Source organism: Centrocercus urophasianus, unplaced genomic scaffold (genome assembly GCF_019232065.1).
Source record: "Centrocercus urophasianus isolate 14NV4802_14NV808 unplaced genomic scaffold, USGS_Curo_1.0 seq_24, whole genome shotgun sequence".
NCBI classification, from domain to species: domain Eukaryota; kingdom Metazoa; phylum Chordata; class Aves; order Galliformes; family Phasianidae; genus Centrocercus; species Centrocercus urophasianus.
The window spans coordinates 13,831,532-13,851,940 of NW_024884800.1; the positions used below are offsets into that span (position 1 = coordinate 13,831,532).

Below are 20,409 nucleotides of genomic sequence, written 5' to 3' on the forward strand. Positions count from 1 at the left end.
CCTTTGTGGGATACATGAAAGTCAGTGTCACTGTCTCTCAGAGTGACAATGAGGGTTTCACCCATCTCTGCTGAGGGGCACTGATGCTTGGAAAACACTGGTGTGGGCAGTGGCGTGGGCTCCTTGCCCACATCCCTCTGGGGAAGCCCACCTTCTTACAGGCTGTGTATACAGGAGGAACTAGAAAACTGCAATTTGGGTTTGTTGCAAAAGAGAGAGCTGGAGAGGAGCCCAAAGCAAATTAACAGATCTGGGCACAGCAGACCCTTGGGAGATTTGGAGTCTGTGTGGCTTCAGCATGTGGCTGAACCCGTCCTGCCTTTCTACATACAATGTCCCTTTAATAGTCTTAACAGGACCCACACTGGCAAGATTTCACTTGTTCAGTTCGCTGTTCAATACAGCTAATTTTCTACTGACAACATTTTTTTGCAACAATGAATCTTCTGTCGCTTGAGTCCCTGAAGAAGGCAGCTTGGAAATGCCAGCCGGAGGGGGAGGTAGCATGAAGTTCATTGTAGCTGTTTGCTGTTCGGGTGAGTAGCTCTTTGGAAAACCATTGGACTCTTCTGGTTTATTCTGCAGGGTGCTAGGGCCAAGTGGAAGGGAAAAAGCACAATATTCCATCTTCTTCTTTTGCCATGACCTCATAGCAGGTCCTTAGAGAAGCTGTGTAACGGAGGGTGTATCTTGGAGAGATTCAGAAGCTGTGATTTTGTGGGCAGTGCTCCTGATACAACTTGCTAACCAGAGAAATGTAATGTAATGTAGCAGCCCACCATGTCACCATGACTTTAAACTAGTTTTCCCCAAGGGACTTTGCTATCGCTGGGAAGCAACGGCATCTGCAGATCAGTCTGGCTAGAGAAAAAATCTGCAAGCAAAGCCAACAGAGCCGGGGGATCTGAGCCTCTTCCTGTCCTGCCCTATCTCCTGTCGCGGGCACTGACCACCAAGGAGCTGCAGCCATGTTCTCACCGAGAGCTACTTGTTTGTGTTCTTGGGAACAAATGTTTTTTGCCAGCAGGAAGATGGAAAGAGGTCCTAGAGAAGCCCTGTATTTCCTTCCAAAGTAACTAACGTTATTGTATTAAAATTCAGCTTGTGTCTTGTGCTGCTATCAAGAGGTGTAGATAATATTCAGAAGTGCCCTTCCTTCAGTTAAGGGCAGGAAAATGTTATGACAGCTGCTGTCCTAAGTGAATAGGTCGGGGAACTGTAGAGGCTTTCTAAGACATATTTTAGAGATTAGGCACCAAAAGTTGAGGGAGAGGAGATGAACTGAGGTTGCAAAAGACCATAAAATCCCATAAACCATTCAAACCCTTGGCTGCACTGTGCTCTTTTGTTACAGAAGAAATGCTTAGTTCATAAGCAAATTGAAGTCAGCTAGGCCTCGCTTTTTTGCTAAGATTTCATAATTGTGTAACACATCCTTTCAATATAAGCCTACTTTTTGGAATGTTAATGAGCGTAGCATTGTGCCAAAGCTCCAAGAGTTATGGGGAGCAGTTCTTGCCTGCTGCTGCTCACCTTCTGCCTCATGCTTCGTTTCCTCAGTTGCCCTGCCAGGCTTCAGCACGCCTGATTTCAGAGTGGTGCAGTTGTCAGTTCTCATATGCTGCCTACATGAACCGTGCTCTGTTTGTGTAGGAACCTAGCTTTGCCCTTTGAGTTTAAAGCAGAAAAGGCTCACCAAAAAACCCTCTTACTGTGGCAAGAAGTGAAAAGTTCAAGATAAAAAAAACAACAGTCCAACGAATCACCTGAACAAGGCTGCCTGGGGCCTCTTGGCTGATTAGCTTAAACAAACAGCGGGTAAGCTGGGGGGCTCGGGGGTGATCACCTCGGATGTGATATCTCTCTCCTATATCTGTTGTCCTCAAACTACAATAACTCTTACAGCTTCTTCTAAAATATGGCTTTCGCTCAGATTTATGCCTTTGGTGGGAGCAATGCCATTCAAGTGTGCAGTATAGTCCCTTAAAGCAAGCTTCAACTCATAACTTCCTAACAACCATTATTCATTTAGTTGATATACAGTGTGAGACACCACCATGCTTTATAAATCTTGCTACCTGTTCCTTATCTTAAAAAAAATTTAAAAAAAATTAAAAAAAAATCCCTACAAATAGTGCCCTTAGGCTCTTGTAGTGCCTCTTTATGATGCTAGGTGCAGGAAGGCTGTTGCCTGGCCTTGGCATTGCTCAGAGAGAAGGTGCAGCCCACGTGCCTGTCTGCTTTTGCATTGTCTGTGTTCTCTGTTGCCTAGAGCCTTTCCATGTGCTCTTACTATCTTATCTACCCCAGCGATTGCAGTACATCAAAGCAAAAAAGCAATCTGAGTTGCAGACTTTTTTCTCTTTCTTTTGACTCCTAGGTTTTCTTTTAAGGAGTTTCTTTAAAGTTTGCTTTGTATAAAATGGAACAATTACTTAGATTTAATGCTGAGTCACTCCTGGCATTGTCCGTGGTGGGGGAGAAGGACTACAGTATGTGGTCTCTGTGTGTGCTATAAACAGAAATAGCAAATATGTGGGACTGATTGGATCAACATGTTCCATAATGCTTTTTAACTGGAAATGGAGCATGAAGAGCATACTTTTCAGAGCTTTAAATATCCAGTTTAAATAAAGATATGGTTTTTTTTATGTCCAGGCTATATATGCAAGTTGTGTATTTATGTGGTAAACCTTCAGTTGTAACTGTATTTGTTATTAAAGTACGGAATTCAGGAAGCAAGTCATTTATTAGAATCAAAGTGGTTGTTTTCTTGCTTTGTTTTTAAATATGAAAATAGTATATAAGGCCATATATATACACATTTAGTCTGTTTTAGTAGAAATAAGTTCTACTTCCAAGAATACTTGTTATCACATGAACTAAAATTAAAATTATTTTGAGAAACAGCTTGCTGTTGCTCATTACTATGTGAAAAGATTACTCCTGGGATGACAGCCTTGGCACTCTGCAGTGTAATGTGCCAAGCTCTGTTTGCAGAAACAGAAAACTTCCATAATCAGTGATGAAACTAAAGAATTCCACACGGTACAGGAATAACATTTATTTTCTCTCAAAAATAAAAAAATAGTAACAAAATAGTAAAAAAAAAAAAAAATCTGACCAACAAAGGGGGGGTATCAAAGAGAAAGAGTGCAAGATTTTTGGGAAGATACTGAATGAAATAAGATTGCTGCACAGGATATTTTTCTTGTCCTTATTTCTTTGTGTGTGATAAAAGAAGCTGTGTAGAACAGCAAGCTGTATGCTAGAATTACAGAAGCTATCCTGAACAAGAGTTTCCTGAGTTTGTAGAAGACTTTGGACAATAATTCTTTAAAAGTACAAAGCATTTTTCGGTAGGGAAAATAATTACTTATAGTGGAATGCAGGAATGACACTAACCTGTAATTTGGGAAAATATTGAAGGGTTTTTCATCAGTAATTATTGTTATTTCAGTAGAGCTGAGAGGCCCTGGATGAGAGCAGGGCTACTTGTGCTAGGAGCTGTGTGTCAGGCTGGGGTAACCACTGGTGCAGAGGGGAAGGGAGGAAATGGAGGCCTAGAAAGAAGGACTGGTTGACCCAAGGGTCATGCCACTAAGAGGCCCCTATGTGCAAATGGACACTGCCTTGCTGTGATATGTCACTTGCAGTCACTTCACCTGAGCTTGGTGTGTTGGTTGTGTGTCATCTTCTGTAATGCAGCATCCCTGGATAGGGTAAGTGGCTGTGGCTTAAAGGGGGAAGGAAGGACCTGTGTGAACATGCTTTGTGAAGGACCTCTATCTGTATAATGTGGGAGTCAGCATATGTAGATCTTCCTTGAGAGTTTTAAGCTGGGCTCTGCCCCTTGTACTGAGGATATGAGAACATGCATTTCTAATTCCATAAAGACTAGTGGTTGGTTCTTTGGTTTACCTCAATGTAATCAGCTGAGTAATAAATGCTGTAGACTACAAACTGTGTACTTGTGAAGTAAATCTTTGTCTCTAACACATTGTATTTGGAGGAAATGATGGGTGAAGAAGAAAAAGAGTAAATAAGACCCTTTTAAAAACTGTGGTCACTAAATTCTACTTGAAAAGAAGGAGCTTGGGATTTTGTGCAACTTAATATTGTGCTAGAATGGAAGTCAAAAGCCAAGTTACAGAAGACATCCTTAATCTATCTGATAGATTTGTGCAATAGCTTGGGAAAGCATGAACATCTTTAAAGTCAGTGGCTTTTTATGTACACGGATCTTTATTTTGCTTAAAATAATAACAATGTTTTTTCTTCGACACATGGGGCTCTTGAAACACTGATTGAAGCTGGTCTGCCCAACTTGATGAGTAGCATTCTGTTTGGTTAGTAATCAACTTGTCCAGCTTTCTGAGTTTCAGCACCCTTTTTTGCTGATGAGCCACTGAATTAATGTCTGGTATTGAGGGAAGCTAGCAGATCTGCCCCCCAGGTAGGCAGGTACTTGTATTATTTTTTTGTCCCTGAAATATGAGACTTGTTTGGTGGTTCTGTACCTCTGCTACCTGTGTTCCATCGCACAGTGAAAGATGGAACAGATCTGCACTTGATTCTCCAAGCTAACAGAGGCACTGGGGGGAAAAAAAAAAGAAAAAAAAAAAAAAAAGAATGTTTGGAATTTGCAGTGCTATGTGTGAAGCTCTGCTGTAGTGGGCGAAAATTTATGTGGGGTATTAGAGCTGGCAAAATGGGAAGGGACAACGGAGAAACTGTGATGTATTCATTGGTGCAGCAGCAGATTCCTTAGAGACTCCCCTATTCCCCACCCAACTGGCCTTCTCTTCTGGCACCTGGGGGAGGCAATGGATTGCAGGATGAAGGGAAGAAGACACCTCCTGTAGAGCTTTTTCTATCTTCAAAGATGCTGTGATCAAAGTCATTTTGTTTTACCTCCCTCTGCAGGGTGGTGATGCAGAAGCAATGGGTGCTTCCTATCCCCAGCCATTTTTCCACTTTGTTGTGGAGCAACATCCTGGGTCTGAGACATCTCTGTAGTTTGAATGGTTACAATGGCAAAGTACGTAGCAGAGAAGCATGTAATGCATGTTGAACTTGTGGCACAGAATTCTGAAATTATCTATGGAGAGGCCACAAGTGTGTCTTGATACAGTGCCATTTTTATTTATCAGCAACATATTCATTACAGAGGAACAGACATCATAATTTGGTGCTGTTTGGGTACTAAAAGCCTGATACACAAATGTGTTGGAGAATTCATGTCATGTGTTTCGAATATATGAAATTCTAGTGGGCATTTATGGAAAGATTCACAAATTGCAGTAATTTCATAGGCTTTGTCATTGCTTGGTGTTACTAAATTTCTAAAATTTTCCATTAAAAAAAGCCACACACACCAAAACAATACCATTTTCTTCAGTTCCTAATGGGTTTTCTACAGGCCACTGGACTATGTGTACATATGTGACCAAAAATGGAGGGTTTTGTTGATTCCCTGGTGTTTCTTTTTGATACAATTCACATTTGGTGATTAATCTTGTCCTCACTGCAAAGAGCTGTTTGTTCTTTTTATCCCTGGGCTAAGTGAGAAGTAAGAGCAACCCTGGTGCCAAAGCACAGTAAAGGTGAGGCACTTACCACAGTGTAAACTCACTGAAGTCACTGAACCTTGTGAGTTTACTTTGTGGGAAAACCTGAGTCTTTGTTGTGCTTTTCTCCTGGCATTGCTCCTGCATAGCACAGCGTCTGCTCTTCACAACGCTTTTGTCTTGGGACAGTTCATGGGAGTGCTGCTGAGTGATGAAAAGCACGGCTTCTTTAGCAGCAAAGTCCTTTGTTTCAGCATATAAAATATGATTTCCATCCGCACGGACTTCAAAAGAAACAGTAGGAATTCTTGAGAGCCTGATTATCATGGCATAATCACATTATCAGAGAGATTAGAAGCACTTTACTGTGTCTTTGTGGTTTGTGGTGCTCTGAGGCACTGGACAGAATCTTCCAGCGCTGTTAAAATCTCTTGCATGGTACCAAAAGAGACCTTTTAACCTGTGGATGCTGACACCACTCAGAACATGCTTCTTCTTGCTGTCAGCTCCAGAGCTGCACACATGCAGAACATAGTTTCTTATCCTTTCTGTCTCCTCTGGATATATTTGTCTCAGTCATCTGCAGCAGTGCAAAACAAAAACCTCCTAAAATTCTCATAGCTATCACTTCCAGTCATTGTGGAACAGTGTCATTAAACAGGTAAACTAATTAAATACAGGTGTTTACAATTCCAGTGGTTGAGGAATTCTGTGTATTTTCCTTAGAGACCTTGATGGGTGCTGTTGCCCTCAAGGCTGGTGGCTGTCCTGCTCAGTACAGGTATCTGCACTGCGTTGCCTTGAGGTGAGCTGTGCTCAGCCCATGTCTTGTAAGGGAAGCGTCGCCCACAAGGCTCTGAATAGCTTGGAAGCTTAAAGCTGAGACCAACAGCATGAGCAAAGCATGTGATTTTCACAGCGTGTTCCTTGTTTTGTGTGGTTGCTAAGGACCACTGAAGAGTTGGAGATTAATGCTACGATCGCTTGGTCCCAATATAAAGGATTCCATTGATAATTATCCTAAAGTGAAAAAAGTTATAAGTAATCAACTGAAAAGCCTTTTCAGATGGGAGCCTGTGCCCCTAGAAGCTCACAGTATGCATAGTGTGTGTGCAGAAAAGGTATGAAATGTGGAACAGCTGTACTTGACCTCTGTTAAAGACTGAGATGAAACAATCACAACAGGGAGTGATGTGAGGGAACTGCTAAAGCTTATAAGAAAACTGCTCCGAGAGTGATGGAACATGGGGTGTTATGTTTTAGCCTAAATGGGCATAAAAATGATCCTGGAAAAAGAATTTTAAAGATCTATCATGGATTCTTTCATTTCATTTGATTGTTAACATGTAAAAATCCATTTTTAAATTAGTAGCAAAGTCTTTTACCTGCCAAGGCATGGAGTGAAGACTTTGTATGTCTCCAGCTGAGATTATTAAAACCCTTGCAGCAGGGAGCTGCATTCCTTTTGCTGTTCTAAGAAGCGAGGGAAATAGAATAAAAATACAATACCATGGACGTGGGCACTAGAGAACTGAAAGCAGGATGTCTTTTCTTTTAAACTTCTTTCTCCATTCCGTATCTTTTAATGTCAGGCTTGATTCTTTACATGGATAACTCCATGTAATGCACTCCGTCCCTTGCTAGAAAGCATTGTCCTAAACTGCCAATTTCTACCAATACTGTGGGCTCTTAGAATCTGTTGATCCGTTTCAGATTCTCTCAAAATGAACTGAGCAGTGTAAAAATGTTAACACAAAACTCCGTGGTAAGTATTCAGCTGTCAAGTGGTAGGTTCTGAGGCTAAGAAAAAACCAGAGCGCCTACAGCATTATTTCGACAGCACTGTTTTGCTAAATAACCAAGCACCAGACTGCTCTGCACATCTGCAGTGGTAGAACAATAGGAGCTCGTCAGTCACGGATGAGTCTCTGCAGTTTTAGAAAATGTTGCCCTCTTCAGGCAATGGTTTGGCATTGCACCTTCTTCTGTTGGAAGGTCGAAAAACACGCCCTGACTGGAAGGCAATCAGTGTGGAATATAAGCTAATTCACTGTGGAGTTTTAGTCTTGAGCCAACCATGGTACTAGTCTCAAATAATCCGGTGTGTTTTCTGACTGCATGTGACCCTCTCACTTCTTGCATCTTGTTTTGTCTTCTATTGTACTTGAACTAAAGCATAAACAAAAAGCTTTTTGTATTTTGCACCTTGGAAAAAGAGTCTGCAAATTTCCTGAGCAGTAGTCAGCTTCATCTCAAAACACTGTTGTTTTACCACATTTCTACAGCACTATGGGTGCTATTAAATCTTTCAGGAATAAAAGGGAGGTTTCTGTTACTCGTTATCTAATTATCATTTATCTGGAATAGATCTGAAAACAATCTTTATCTGAAAATGTGAGAGGAAAACTTTAGTTCTAACTAACCTAGCAGATATCAAATTATGTTAAAGATTAAGCTGGCTGAAGCAAATGGAAGTTTATAAATATGGTGTATTGACTTATTTTTTGTTGTATTTTAGGGTCGGCCAGGGCCAATTGGGATTCAAGGACCAATAGGTGCTCCTGGATTTACTGGTCCAGAGGGTTTGCCAGGAGCAAAAGGTGAGAGAGGAGCAGTGGGCCCCCCTGGACCAGCTGGGCACAAAGGCAACAAGGTATGTTCAACAATGAATTTTCTTTTTTTTTCCACCTGCAATAGATCTGTTGTCTTGTTTAATGTGTTTGAATATATAAGGAACATCTTGGACTGTCTGCCAAAGGACAAGGGTATTACATCAATACTTTCTGAGAATCCCCTGCTTTTATTTTGAAGTAAAAACACAGGTTCCAAAGCTGTTGAGCATTATAGCCATCCTGGTAGGTGAACCATAGCTAGAAGCACATTGCTTTTGCCAGTAGTTTCTCACTTCACCTGCCCAGAGATGGATGGATATCGTTTGTGCTACATTCAGAGAGATCTGGAGCTGATTCCTATGTAGGAGATACCAAGCTGACATCTGAAAAAGGGAATGGATATTGAGTGGAACCTGCAACTCAGTTTTGCAGGTGAAAAGATATTTATAACAGAAGTAATATTATGAGCTGCCATATTAAATAGTATAACCCAACATAAAGCATAGGTGTTAGTGAAGGGAATGTGCATGATTGGGCACAGTGGCAAAGGTACCTTAGTGCCCTGAGGGTTTGTTCTGCTGTTTCTTCTTAGGAAGTAGCAAAGCGGGTGTTCAGACTAGGCAGGAGAGTCAGTGGAAGTATGAGCAAATACTTTCATTGATGTAGAGTGGATACATGAAGGTAGTTTACCTTAAGGAAAGTTTACGTTGTGCTCTAGGCGTGTGTTTGCATCGTGACTTTTGAGTTGTGTACTGAGGACTCATCATGTCCAGTTGCATAAAGTAGTGCAGAGTGTATGCTCCCACCACATAGCCTAAAAGAGGTTATATGATAGGAATGTCTGATACTGTCTAATGTATGAACTGGAATGAATTTCCCATTTTCATACACACGTGCTTGGACGAAAGGAATGCTTCAAGGACAGTAGTTTGAAGTTTTGTGTTGCTTTCAATAATCTGCAGATTTTGCAGATTTCAAAAATCTGAAGGAAATTTGGGACATCAAGACAAGGACTTGTGTTCCAGGACTGTCCAGATCATCTGACCATCTATCTGATGCAAAATGCTCAAATTATATATGCAAGTAAGAAAAAGCCAGATAGTTTAGAAACCAGGACCAGCAGACTAGGACTTGTTTTGCCACATTTTGTCAGCTGCTGGTAAGTGGGATAGCTAGGTGAATGCCAGATCACTTCTGCTTTATATGCTGCAGTTACATTCCGCTTCGCTTAATATTCGTCAACACACTGAAGTTCCAGTCATCCTTTCTCATAAGGCAAAGAACATAGTAAAGTAACAGTGATGACAATGAAAGTCATTGCCTCAGTATTGCATTAATTTGAAAGGCAAAGGAGTGCTCAAAACAAGCACTGACTGCTGATGTGAGTGATATTTCACAGTTCTAGCAGATAACACTGAAGTTATTTCACATTTTGGAAGAGACAGAAATCTGGAATTGAAACTAGCCTCTAACAACTGAAACCAATTACCTTGCACTGAAATAGTCCTTTGTCTACTCCAGAACTTCTGTTTCTATCTATTGAAATGGCTGCATATACAATACCAACATGCAGTAAGATCCTCCCCTTCACAGAAGCAATGTACTTTATCTTTCCAAAGCAAGAATAATTTCGGGTGGGTGTTTTGCTCGTGCAGCCTGTTCTACTATTATCCATAGTAGAGCAGTAGAACCAGCAAAGTGATATTCCCTTGCAACTCAGTCGGAGGTGATCTGAATTAATAAAGCTGTCTACTTGTCCCTGGATGGAGGTATAAAAACATAGATGAATAAGAACCTTTAAGACTTGTTGAAACTCTTGGAAGATCAAGCGTCACGCTGAGAGTTAAATTTACACTGGATTGTTTATATTCCTGGCATCTTATTTTCCCCAGATGTGCAATAGGAGATTATGTTTTTCCTTTAAATTGCCTGATTAAAACATTCCTGAAACACTCATTTGGCATCTAGACAGGCTCAGATGTTCAGTGACTTCTGTGGTCAGAGGGAATCTACGTGAGATAGTTTGCTTCTTTTAGTATTGAAGGTTGAAGTCCAAGACTGAAAGTGTTGAAGTGAAAACTATTTCACCAGTGACTGAAATATACAGATTGATAATGAGAAATATAACATGTTCTCATCTTATTTCAGGGTTCAATGGGAGTTCCAGGATTTCAAGGCATCAATGGGATCCCAGTGAGTTTACATATGCAAACATAAGTCACTTGAATGTCTCTTCTCTCTAGAGGGAAATGGCAATTCTACATAATGTGCAATGATGGAGACTCTACTTTCTCTGTTTGAAAAAGAATCCAGTTCCCTCACTTCAGTCTTTTCATATTGTAGTTTATGCTGCAATTAGTTCTTATCTTGCTTGCTGCGGGCACAGGGTGCAGATTGTTCCAGTTTTCCTCCCAGTAGCCTTCTTATATGTATAGTTAATGTAATAACTATTATCAGATCTCCTTCAATCTTCTTTTCCTATGATGTGAACCAAAACAGTGATTAGGTCTGAGGCCTCTGAAGAATTCTTGCTTCCAGGCTCGGCTCTAGTACTGGTTTAGATCTGAGCCTTTCAGAAACCTAAAACTGAAAAGAGGTGAGTAGTGCATTTGCCATGTGGTAAGAGTTGGTAACTACTTTTCCTGACCATCAGGAGTCTTTGGTTTGTTTCTTTACAACTTGAACTTTCTAGAAGTTGTTTCCTGCATCATACTGAAAATTATATGCCTATTTTGGTGAGCTCTCTTTTGCTTTGGTTTTCCCCAGTGATTCTTGGAGAGATGTGTTAGAAATGCTTTGCCTCAGAGGACTTTTAAGTTGGGCCAGCTTTAGAAGTTGCCCCAGATTTCCTTGTTCTCTCAGCACTATTTAGCTAGTTTTGCTTTCTCCTTCTGGTATTAGAATTATATTTTCTTTTTTAATGATATTTTTCCTACTGTGTGCTTGTGCTTCTGAGCACTCTTATTCTCTTTCCCATCTACCTTACATTCTCAGCTGGCCAAGAGTTTCATCGTGGTTGAGCTGTGTTTTCCTACTTCCTATCAAACACTGAATTGTTTTGATAGGTTGGCTGAAGATGCATAGTTGGCCCCATGAAGGAGCTCCTTTTTGGCCCCTTCTTTCCCTCAATTCATCCTTGCCTGTTTTCTCTCCTGCTCTACTCCCTTGCTGCTATTTTTTTCTTTTCCCACCAGCAGACTAACTCTCTAGCTCTGAAGAGAACAAGCTGTTCCCATAATACTTAATTTAATTGAACACGCTGTGGGAACATGCTGTTCTCAGGGTATTTTTTCAGATGAGGCTCTGGAGAAAGGGGATTCCCAACAATAAGGGAAGGATAGAGATATAGCAAAAACCACTGCCAGGTAGTTGGCAGCAGCAGGCATTCCAAGGAGAGAGTGGGGGAGGCAGATGAGAGGATTCAAAGCCTCCAGCATATGCAGATCTACTCTGTCTCCTTTACAATATTGAGCAGGTGGGCCAGTGGGAAAGAAGTAGGTTTTGCTGCTTATGAGCAGTGAAATGCTCACCTTTGGCTCTTCTGTGTTACAACTGCAGGACAGAAAAAGGGGAGGCTCAGGGGAACTAATACATATTGCTTACATTCTAGCCATTGAGACAAATGCTTTAATTCTGGGTGAAAATAGCAAACACCACTGCTTGAGAAAATATTTACATTTTTGCCAGTTGCATTTCAGGATGGGGAGTAGCTTAGGTTTGTTGTGAAATGTACACAAACCGATGACATTACATGTTTGTGTGAAATGCAGAGCAAAGGAGAAAAAGTATCTGTGTGCTGATATACCTAAGAGAGAAGTAAAAATATATCACTATCTATGCACAAGAATTAACATCCAAACATGAAGAGAGCATCTTCTGAGCCTGCAGGTATCTAAAGTGTGGGCAGGTATATTTTGACCGTGGCCAAAAGACTGCAAGACTGTAATTCAGAGGAGTATCCCACTGTTGACCTTAATGTAAATGGTGTTCCATAGAATTTCCCTGGGGAATACTGCTGGTAAGTAAATCATGTTGTTGCAGCTGGCCTGACTAATCCTTTTAACCTAATAAATACAGCAGCAGCATGTGTTTATTGCTAGCCCTTCTGTGTCACAGTGCAGAGGAAACCATCAAATCCTTAGCCCTACTGGGAAGTTTATTTTTTCCCATAGGACAAGATTCAAGGACACCTCTGGCAAGGGCTGAAGCTGGGGATGTATATAGCTTTTCATGAACTATCTGAAGAGTTCTGGAAAGAAGTATTTCTGTGCAGAATAAGCGCTTGTCTGTGCAATGAAAGTTAGAGTTACACAGAGAGGTGAAGTTCTCTATTTTGTGTCCCTCCTAGAGGAAATACAAGCACTTGGCAAGGCTGTAAAGAGGCCACTTTGCTGTAGCAATCCATGAACCTGCTTCTTCAATTAGTTTTGTGTTCACCCTTGATTGCATTCGTTTCCCGATTTTTAAATATTTGTTGAGCTCTCCTGTTGGGACGGCCTTTGTGCTAAGCCTGTTGGGTTTAGAAAAGAGGTCGCTTGGGATCACAGCATTAGTGTATGCAAAAGAGTCAGATAAAGCAAAAGCCTAGATGAACAGTTCAGATTTCCTTATCTATGTCCTAAGGAATGACCCCTTTTGTGAGAACAGAGAGCACAAGTAATCTCTCCAGCCTGTTCTTAGCTCAGGTTTGTAAACTAGTTACTCTACCATGTCATCAGTAACAACTATAAAAGCTGCTTCTTCACCTTAGTCAGCTGAAGTGCTTGAGCTGAACTGATGTGTCTGACGCAGGAATTGGAGGAGCTGAGAATGAGTAAATGGAGTGGAACTTGTAGAACTAGTAGAGTGAAACTATTAACTGCTTTTTTTTAGGTAAAAAAATAATTTCAGGCAGATTTTTGTGACTCCTGAGGAAGCTGGTTATGCACAATCAGTATTGCCAGAGATAAGATTCTTAAAACATAATGAATTCTGATTGCACAATAGAAAGTAGGAAAGTAGGAAATCCCATGTTTTTCTTCTAGAGCAAAAGAGACAACATGTGTCTGTGTGTCCAGCTATGTCAAGCTTTGGCTCAGAACCACGGACATGGATGCCATGGGATTAAGTGACAGGGCCACAGATGTGTTTAGTACACATAAGCACTCACTATAGTCAGCATGATGTGTATCCTGTTTGTGAGCCCTCCTCACATGTTAGGGGGATGCCCAAGTCTTCTGGGCCTCTTGGACACTGTATTGCGCCACGATTTAGGAGATCTTACCCAAAGCATTTCCCGAGACATGAGGCCCGTTGGTTAGCTGCCTGCACAGCTCGCTCTTGGCCAGCCCTGGAGGCTCAGCAGCTTGCTTCCTCATCTGTCTGAGGGGCAGATGTTGGCTCAGCTTCCCTAAACCCTGCAGTTGGCCAGCTTATGTTGTAACCAGATACATGTGCACTTATCTCTCATAGCTTCTGTACTGTTGCTGTAAACAAAAGGAAGGACCTCGTAGGAATCGACCACTCTGGCCTTCCTCTGCAGTCACAGCCTGTCGCATCAGAGACTTGCTGCTCTTGGCTATGACGTACTGTATGGATGGAGGAGGGTGGCTTGCCACTGATCTGTTCCAGATTTGGGAACCAAATGAAGTATAAGTGGCAATAAATTGGTGCTTCAGCCCTTTCATGTCATTTGACTGGGGCCTGGAGAGTCCCCTGCTTGCATACCACAGGTGGGTGCTTTGACCAGCAGACTTTAATCATCAGGGCTACTGGTACTACCTACACAGTGGTGCCTTTAGCTAATGCTTTGGGATGATTTCTGTGACTTCATTCTATGTCCTGAGACCTTGTTACATTCAAATTTATCTCTGTCTACATCAACTGCCTAGATCCTGCAGTGGATATGCACTTTGTGTTGATTCAGTTTGCACCTTACTGACTGACAGATGGCAGATCTGGGCTCTCTCCTCTCCATTTTGTTGGCACAAATTGCCACGTAGGTGTGCTGGACCAAGGAACTCATCTGGTTAAAATTAAGAAACAGAATAGTTATTTTTCTGCTGTGTTGTTGGTTTCTTGCCTGCTCTGCTTGTGCTTATGCTAGCACAGAGAAGAGTAGGTGTGAGTGGCCAGCAGCAAGCAATGGCTCTTTCAGTAGCAGCTGACACTGGTGATCAGTTTGAATGTTTAAATAATCATGTTGTAAGTTACTCTGCATCCTTTGGGAAAGTCACTAAGCTACTGTGTGACCCCAGCTTCTCATCTGTAAAATGAAGAGTCTTGCATTCTCATGTTTTAGCAAGGCTAAAGATCCTTTAAGATCTTAAAGATCCTTTTAAGATCCTTAGATCTTTACATTAATACAAAGTTCTCATTGAGCTTGGTCAGAGTATATGGTATTGGCTTGGACTGGAAAGACCTTCAGTAACACAAATCTGATTTGTTTTATGTGTCAAGCATGAAGGATTGTTAATGTTCTGGTTTATCTCCATTTTATCCTTGTTTCTTTTTCCCTTTCCTAACATGAGTCATAACTCATTTAATGCCATACCTTAAAGATGAATCTTTGGGATCACACAAAAACGCTCTGGGAATGATAGAAAATCAGGGTGTAGTGAGGGGAGAGGGAGAACTGTCAATTACTGATTCTCACTCCCTGAATTTCATTTTTCTTCTTACCACAAAACATCATCTTTGAGTGCCACAGAGCTCGTTTCTATGAAGAGGTGGGTAGGATAAAGAGAAGCTTAATACCTGGGCATTGTGACTGACAGTTTGGCCTTCCTTTGTTTTGCCAAAGTATTCCCATGTGATACTGAAGAAAAAGTAACTAAAGGCTCTAATTTTTATCTCCTTTGCATCACTATGGTGCTGAGTCAAATGAATAGAGCTATGGCAGGGCTAAATTAGTGTGAAATCAGAATTAGGTACAACTCTTTTCCATCCTGCTTTTGATTATTAATTGACCATTACAAAAACTCTCTAACAACTGCTAGTTTCATTAGATCTTTCTCCGGTTGCTTTGCCTAAGGTTTTAAGTTTAATACGATGAGGAAAGCTGTTTTGTGAATGATGTGATGCTGGAGTTGGAACATCTGTTGAACTATTAAAAGAAAGAATCCACAGTGGAGAGGAAGAGAAGTCAGTGCAACTTTCATGCTTGGAACTATAACTTTGGAATTACAAATGCTCAGTATTGTTGAACCTGCTTTTTTCCTTGTTTTCACATGAGCAACTTCCATTATCATTGTCAGGTGCACCCTCGCACTGTGCTCCGTGTCGTATGCTGTGTATTTCAGATTGTGCTTTCAGGACCTACTCATGCACAAGTTATGTACTTCAGAAAATTATCCCTTGGAGAGAAAGATAATTGAATCCAGCCGATGTTCTAGGATTTAATCTTTGGGGAGGATAAACAATGCTGGCTGAAGAACCTACTTCTACTGCAGCCTGTCATACACTGAACTTGAGTGGGAGTTGCCTGTTTCCTTTGTTTTGTGTTGCTATTTGGAAGACGGAAGTTTTCTAGGGACAGTGTTGCTAATAAAATACCACCTGTCATCATCCTCTCTTTTTCCTTTTTACACAGGGTCACCCTGGCCAGTCTGGACCCAGGGGTCCACCTGGCCTCGATGGCTGCAATGGAACCATGGGGAGTCCTGGTGTTTCTGGGACAGATGGATTTCCTGGCATACCCGGGCTGCCGGTACGTCCCAAGGCAGCTGTAGTGTTTTGTTGTCACTAAGCCAGGATTTGCTTTTCTTACCAGTGGTGGAAAAATAGCTCCCGAGTTCTTAGGAAGAACCCTATAACCCCAAGTTCCTTAGTATTCTTAGAGCTCGGTGTCATTTTCTTACTGAAATTCCACTCTTATTTACTGTGTAAATGTTAACTTTTGAGGCTAAAATGAAGGTCCTGTGACAGTGTGCTCCCAATCCCTTTGTCACTGGCAACATTCAAGCTGACTGAGAAGAGACTGTGATAAAGTTTTTAAGAACTATAATGTGTCAAACATCTTCCAGTTGAAATGTTTCAGGTTAAGGAATGTTGATTCAAAAAAGGAACTGCTCGTGTCTCTCTTTTATATGTCATCCAGACTTGAAGTTAATGTAATGTTGAAAATAACAAAGAAACAAAAGCAAGTTAAAATATGACTTTCTAAAGTAACTGATTTACTCATACTTCCTGCTCGAATTTCTATTTTGTAATGCGTGTGGGATTTTATTTTTGGCAAGAAAAGCTGCTTGGATCAGCTAACTCCTCTCAAATTAAGGTGGCAATTACATGAAATCACATTGGATAAACTGCATGGAATGATGAGGATTAAAATAAATGGGGTAAATCTAGAATTATAACAGCTGCTTTTTCAGAAGATTCATGCATGCAACCTGTTGTGTGTTTTTGTTTTTTTTTTTTGTCTCACTGTTTCTAAGCAAATATGGTAATGTACTGTTCTACAGAAGAGATATATACATGTACAGGGCAGTTACAGCATGTCAAACAGATTCAGGGAGAATCTTAAAAGTTTTTAAAGGCCTAAAATAAAAGGAAAATCTAATATAAGCAGGAAAATACCAGAGAAAATGTTTGCAGAGTGTTGTTTTTCTAAAGCCTCAGGAAGTCTTAAGTTCTCTAATACCACTGCAGTGCTACCTTTGTAGTTTACTGGAGCAAGAAGTTCTTTATACTGAATGTAATTTCTTCCAAAACCAAATCAGCGTATTGTTTACTAGAAATTTATTTTTGTCATTTATTTTTTATCAGGGTCGTCCTGGCCCAAAAGGTCTGAAAGGAGAACCTGTTTTTGCTCAAGGCAGCCTTAAAGGAATGAAGGTAAGATTTTCTATGGGAGAAAACACAGGATGAGAAACACTTTGATGTTCCAGAGGTTTCAGGGCTGATGCTACAGCTTAGGCTGCTCATAATGCTAAACATGGGCGTTCTAGGTAGGTCTGAAGGCAGAGCAGAGAAAAAGACCATTCCTTAATGACAACACAGAATGCTCTCAGAACTTGAATTTGCTTCATCTTTGCAGCACTAAAACATCTTGTTTATTGCATACTGGATTGCTGGCACATAACTCATCCTGTTACTGTTCAGAGTAGTTGCTGGTCCTTCACCTGTCTCTAGACAGCTGGCACCATTCATTTGTTGGTGCCAAACATAGATATGAGGAATTTCTGGTAAGCTTACCCTGATTTACTTGAGGTAGCGTGTTTGTTTTCAGATGCAGAACTTCCCTGTATGTGGCATCCTCACACATGCCAGGTCTGTTGATATAATTGCCTAGGAGACTTGCAAGCACAGATTAAGATTTCTCCTGTGAAATCCCACTTGCCTCCCAGTGTTTTTTGTACTGGGAGATATTAATAATCAGCTGGTTGTATTCTGGGTTTAAATGCATGAATACCATATTCCACTCATACTATTTCACCATTTATTGCTATGAAGTCAGAATTCTAATTCTCTGTTTAATAAGGACCTTGCCCTGAAATGTCTGTATCATGTCTGTAATTTTATTTATTATAAAGAGAATACAGACTATGGAAACATGATCACAATTTATTTTTCCAGACAGTGAGTAGGTTCTTCAGTATCCTCATATAAAAATTTAGTTCTTTGTTGCCTTGAAGCAAACATTCACCAGCTTGGAGTGGTGTTAACTTTTGACAGAAGCACCAGGCTTGGGAAAAAACTGTAAAGGTTTGGTACGTCTTGTGCTGTGTTCAGCAGCTTCATTACTCATTAAATATAAAAAATATTTTAAAAAATTCTGTCATGTGAGGCCCCTCACTCTGCCCTTTTGTTGATCAAAATGACGAACTTTTCTAAAATTCTACCCATCTGTGTATATACAACCATACATTGGTAAAAATTAAATAGATCTTTGTTTAAATTAAGTTTGCTATTTGTGGAAAATACAGATCGTTTGAAATAACATTTTATAGTGTTTGCAATGAAAGTTTTTGCAGTGTGTTTTTCAGATTTTTTACAACTGATGCAACTTTTTAATGCCACTTCAGTTTCTTTTGCTACCTGTCAATAAAATGGTGGTTGTTATTTCAGACTTTTGGAGCCTTTCCATTTCCCAATTTAAACGTGGGAGCACAGGTGTCAGAACTAAAAGTGAACATTAACTAAAAAGCAAATATTCCTGTTTAGACTAATAAATATGTATTTATAGCCCTTCGTAGTTTCTTGCAGTGATACAATGGTATTTTTACTGATGTGCTTTTCATTTTTAGGGAGAAAACGGTCTTCCTGGTTTGGATGGTATTTCTGTAAGTTATTTAATTTGGGGAATTATAATTTTTAAGAATATTACTGGAAGCAGGTGCTTTCCCTTGTACTGGTTCTCTGGGACACTTTTCAAATGAATGGGCTGTGTGTTTTCTTTATACCAGTAGCTTGAATAACTCCAGTTTTCTAATGGTATGAGTCGGTCCATGTTATGGCAGCAGAAGTCAGATTTTGCTATTGTCTGTTCTGTTTTTCCCTATGAAATTCAAACTCCCTTCTACCATTCAAATCTGTAACTTTGATTTCCAACTTTTGTCTTGTAATATGAATTGGGTTCTTAAAGAATGTAAATGAATGTACATAACTGGGGGGCTATTACTGTATGTTTTCTGATGGGATAGGTGCTACACATTCTGTATTTCTCCTGTGTTCTCCTTATAGGGCTCCAAAGGTTTTCCAGGTCCAACAGGTCCTGCAGGCCCTATAGGATTACCAGGTTTGCAAGTAAGAGGCCCTGACTGTTGTACTTCTTGATAGAATAGTTCAAAATGTTGGCAACTTTCCATCTTGACTACATTTGTCTCATCACAATGAGCAGAGGTTTGTGTGCTTCTAAGGGGATGAAGCACGTTCTTTATTTGTGAAATACTTGAACTCAGACTGTTTAATCTCAAGAGCCAAAGTTCTCCTCTGGAGCAGTGTTCAGAGCAACAGTCATGAATGAGAGCTCCAGCAAAGCCCTAGAGCACCATCTACAAACAGTACTTAATACTGTTCTGAAGGCTTCCTCATCTCAGAACTAGAGGAAATATTCTGATCTCTGCATGGTTAGAGCCTTTCTCATGAAATGTGCTGAAAAGTTCATTTTCTGAGACACTAGAAGAGAGTTTTATTTGGACAGCCATAAAAACAAAGTAAATATTTGTTGCTTTTGAATTAAGATTTGCTCTTAACTGACTGTAGTGCCAAAGGACTATGCTGTCTCTCATAGATATGAAGACTAGAAGATTATTTTATCACTTGCTTTTGCTCTGGGGACAAAGATGAAATGAAAGTTCAGGTACCAAATGTTGTTCCTATTATTTGCGTCCTACTTAAGTCTTGATCTTGTTCACATTTAGGGTCCAGTGGGTCCTCCTGGGCCACCAGGTCCAAAAGTAAGTACCTACATTTCTGTCATATTGCCACACCTGATTGTTGGCTATTTTTTTTTGTCATTATGGTGTGCCTAGATGATAATGATACCAATGTTGCTGATGTTTTGTTATTCATTGTCATCTTTTTTCTCCCCTAGGGTAATATGGGATTAGGCTTTCAAGGAGAGAAAGGAGAAAAAGTAGGTGAATCTTGTTCTGGTACAGAAGGAGTGTAAAGTTATACTCAAGTGTTCCATCATAACTTTATCCTCTACACGGTGGCTGGATTCCAGCATTTTCTTCTTCTGTGTTTCCTTTTCTTCTTTTGGACTGAATGACAGTCCAAATACTGAAGAGTCTTGCTGGTTGCTGATAATGTTTTACAAAGAAAGGAGGATGGGAGCTTTTCCTGAATGAAGTGAGGGAAGAAAGTGTCATTTCAGTGCAGTGCTTTCATGGCAGTCAAGACACAAGGTCCTCTTTTGACACCTTTTGAATCTGTCCTTTAGTTTATATGGACCCTTAACTCTTGTACTGAATTTTTCTTTGGAATTTATGCTCTGTGCATTTCATAATATTCTTTGTATTAACTGATGCATAATTTATAGTCTTAGTATCTTAATGGACATCTTGCAGTCTGTGGGAGGAGTTTACGGTGGCATAATGGGTTTCTCAGGGGTCTCAGTTTGGGGCTTGATTCTGCTGCTGTTAAAATCAGTTATCAGTATACTACGTTTCTAGTTGTTTCTTGACTTCTTGTCTTGCACATTTCTCTTCAAATTGTTTCTGGTGTGTTTTTCTGTTGATTTTAAAGATTAGGCTTTTCCTCCCTTCCTCCCTTCCTCCCTTCCTCCCTTCCTCCCTTCCTCC

General features: G+C 40.5%; 1 protein-coding gene across 1 annotated transcript in view; it reads left to right on the top strand.

Annotated features, from left to right (window-relative positions):
• The window catches only part of COL4A6 (collagen type IV alpha 6 chain), a 121,906-nt gene that overhangs the window by 71,377 nt on the left and 30,120 nt on the right, over window positions 1–20,409 (top strand). The window contains exons 4-11 of the mRNA XM_042825404.1: window positions 8,089–8,223; window positions 10,331–10,375; window positions 15,753–15,869; window positions 16,928–16,996; window positions 18,409–18,444; window positions 18,845–18,907; window positions 19,525–19,560; window positions 19,698–19,739. Coding sequence (XP_042681338.1) covers window positions 8,089–8,223; window positions 10,331–10,375; window positions 15,753–15,869; window positions 16,928–16,996; window positions 18,409–18,444; window positions 18,845–18,907; window positions 19,525–19,560; window positions 19,698–19,739 — 543 coding nt within the window. The remainder of the gene's footprint in view (window positions 1–8,088; window positions 8,224–10,330; window positions 10,376–15,752; window positions 15,870–16,927; window positions 16,997–18,408; window positions 18,445–18,844; window positions 18,908–19,524; window positions 19,561–19,697; window positions 19,740–20,409) is intronic.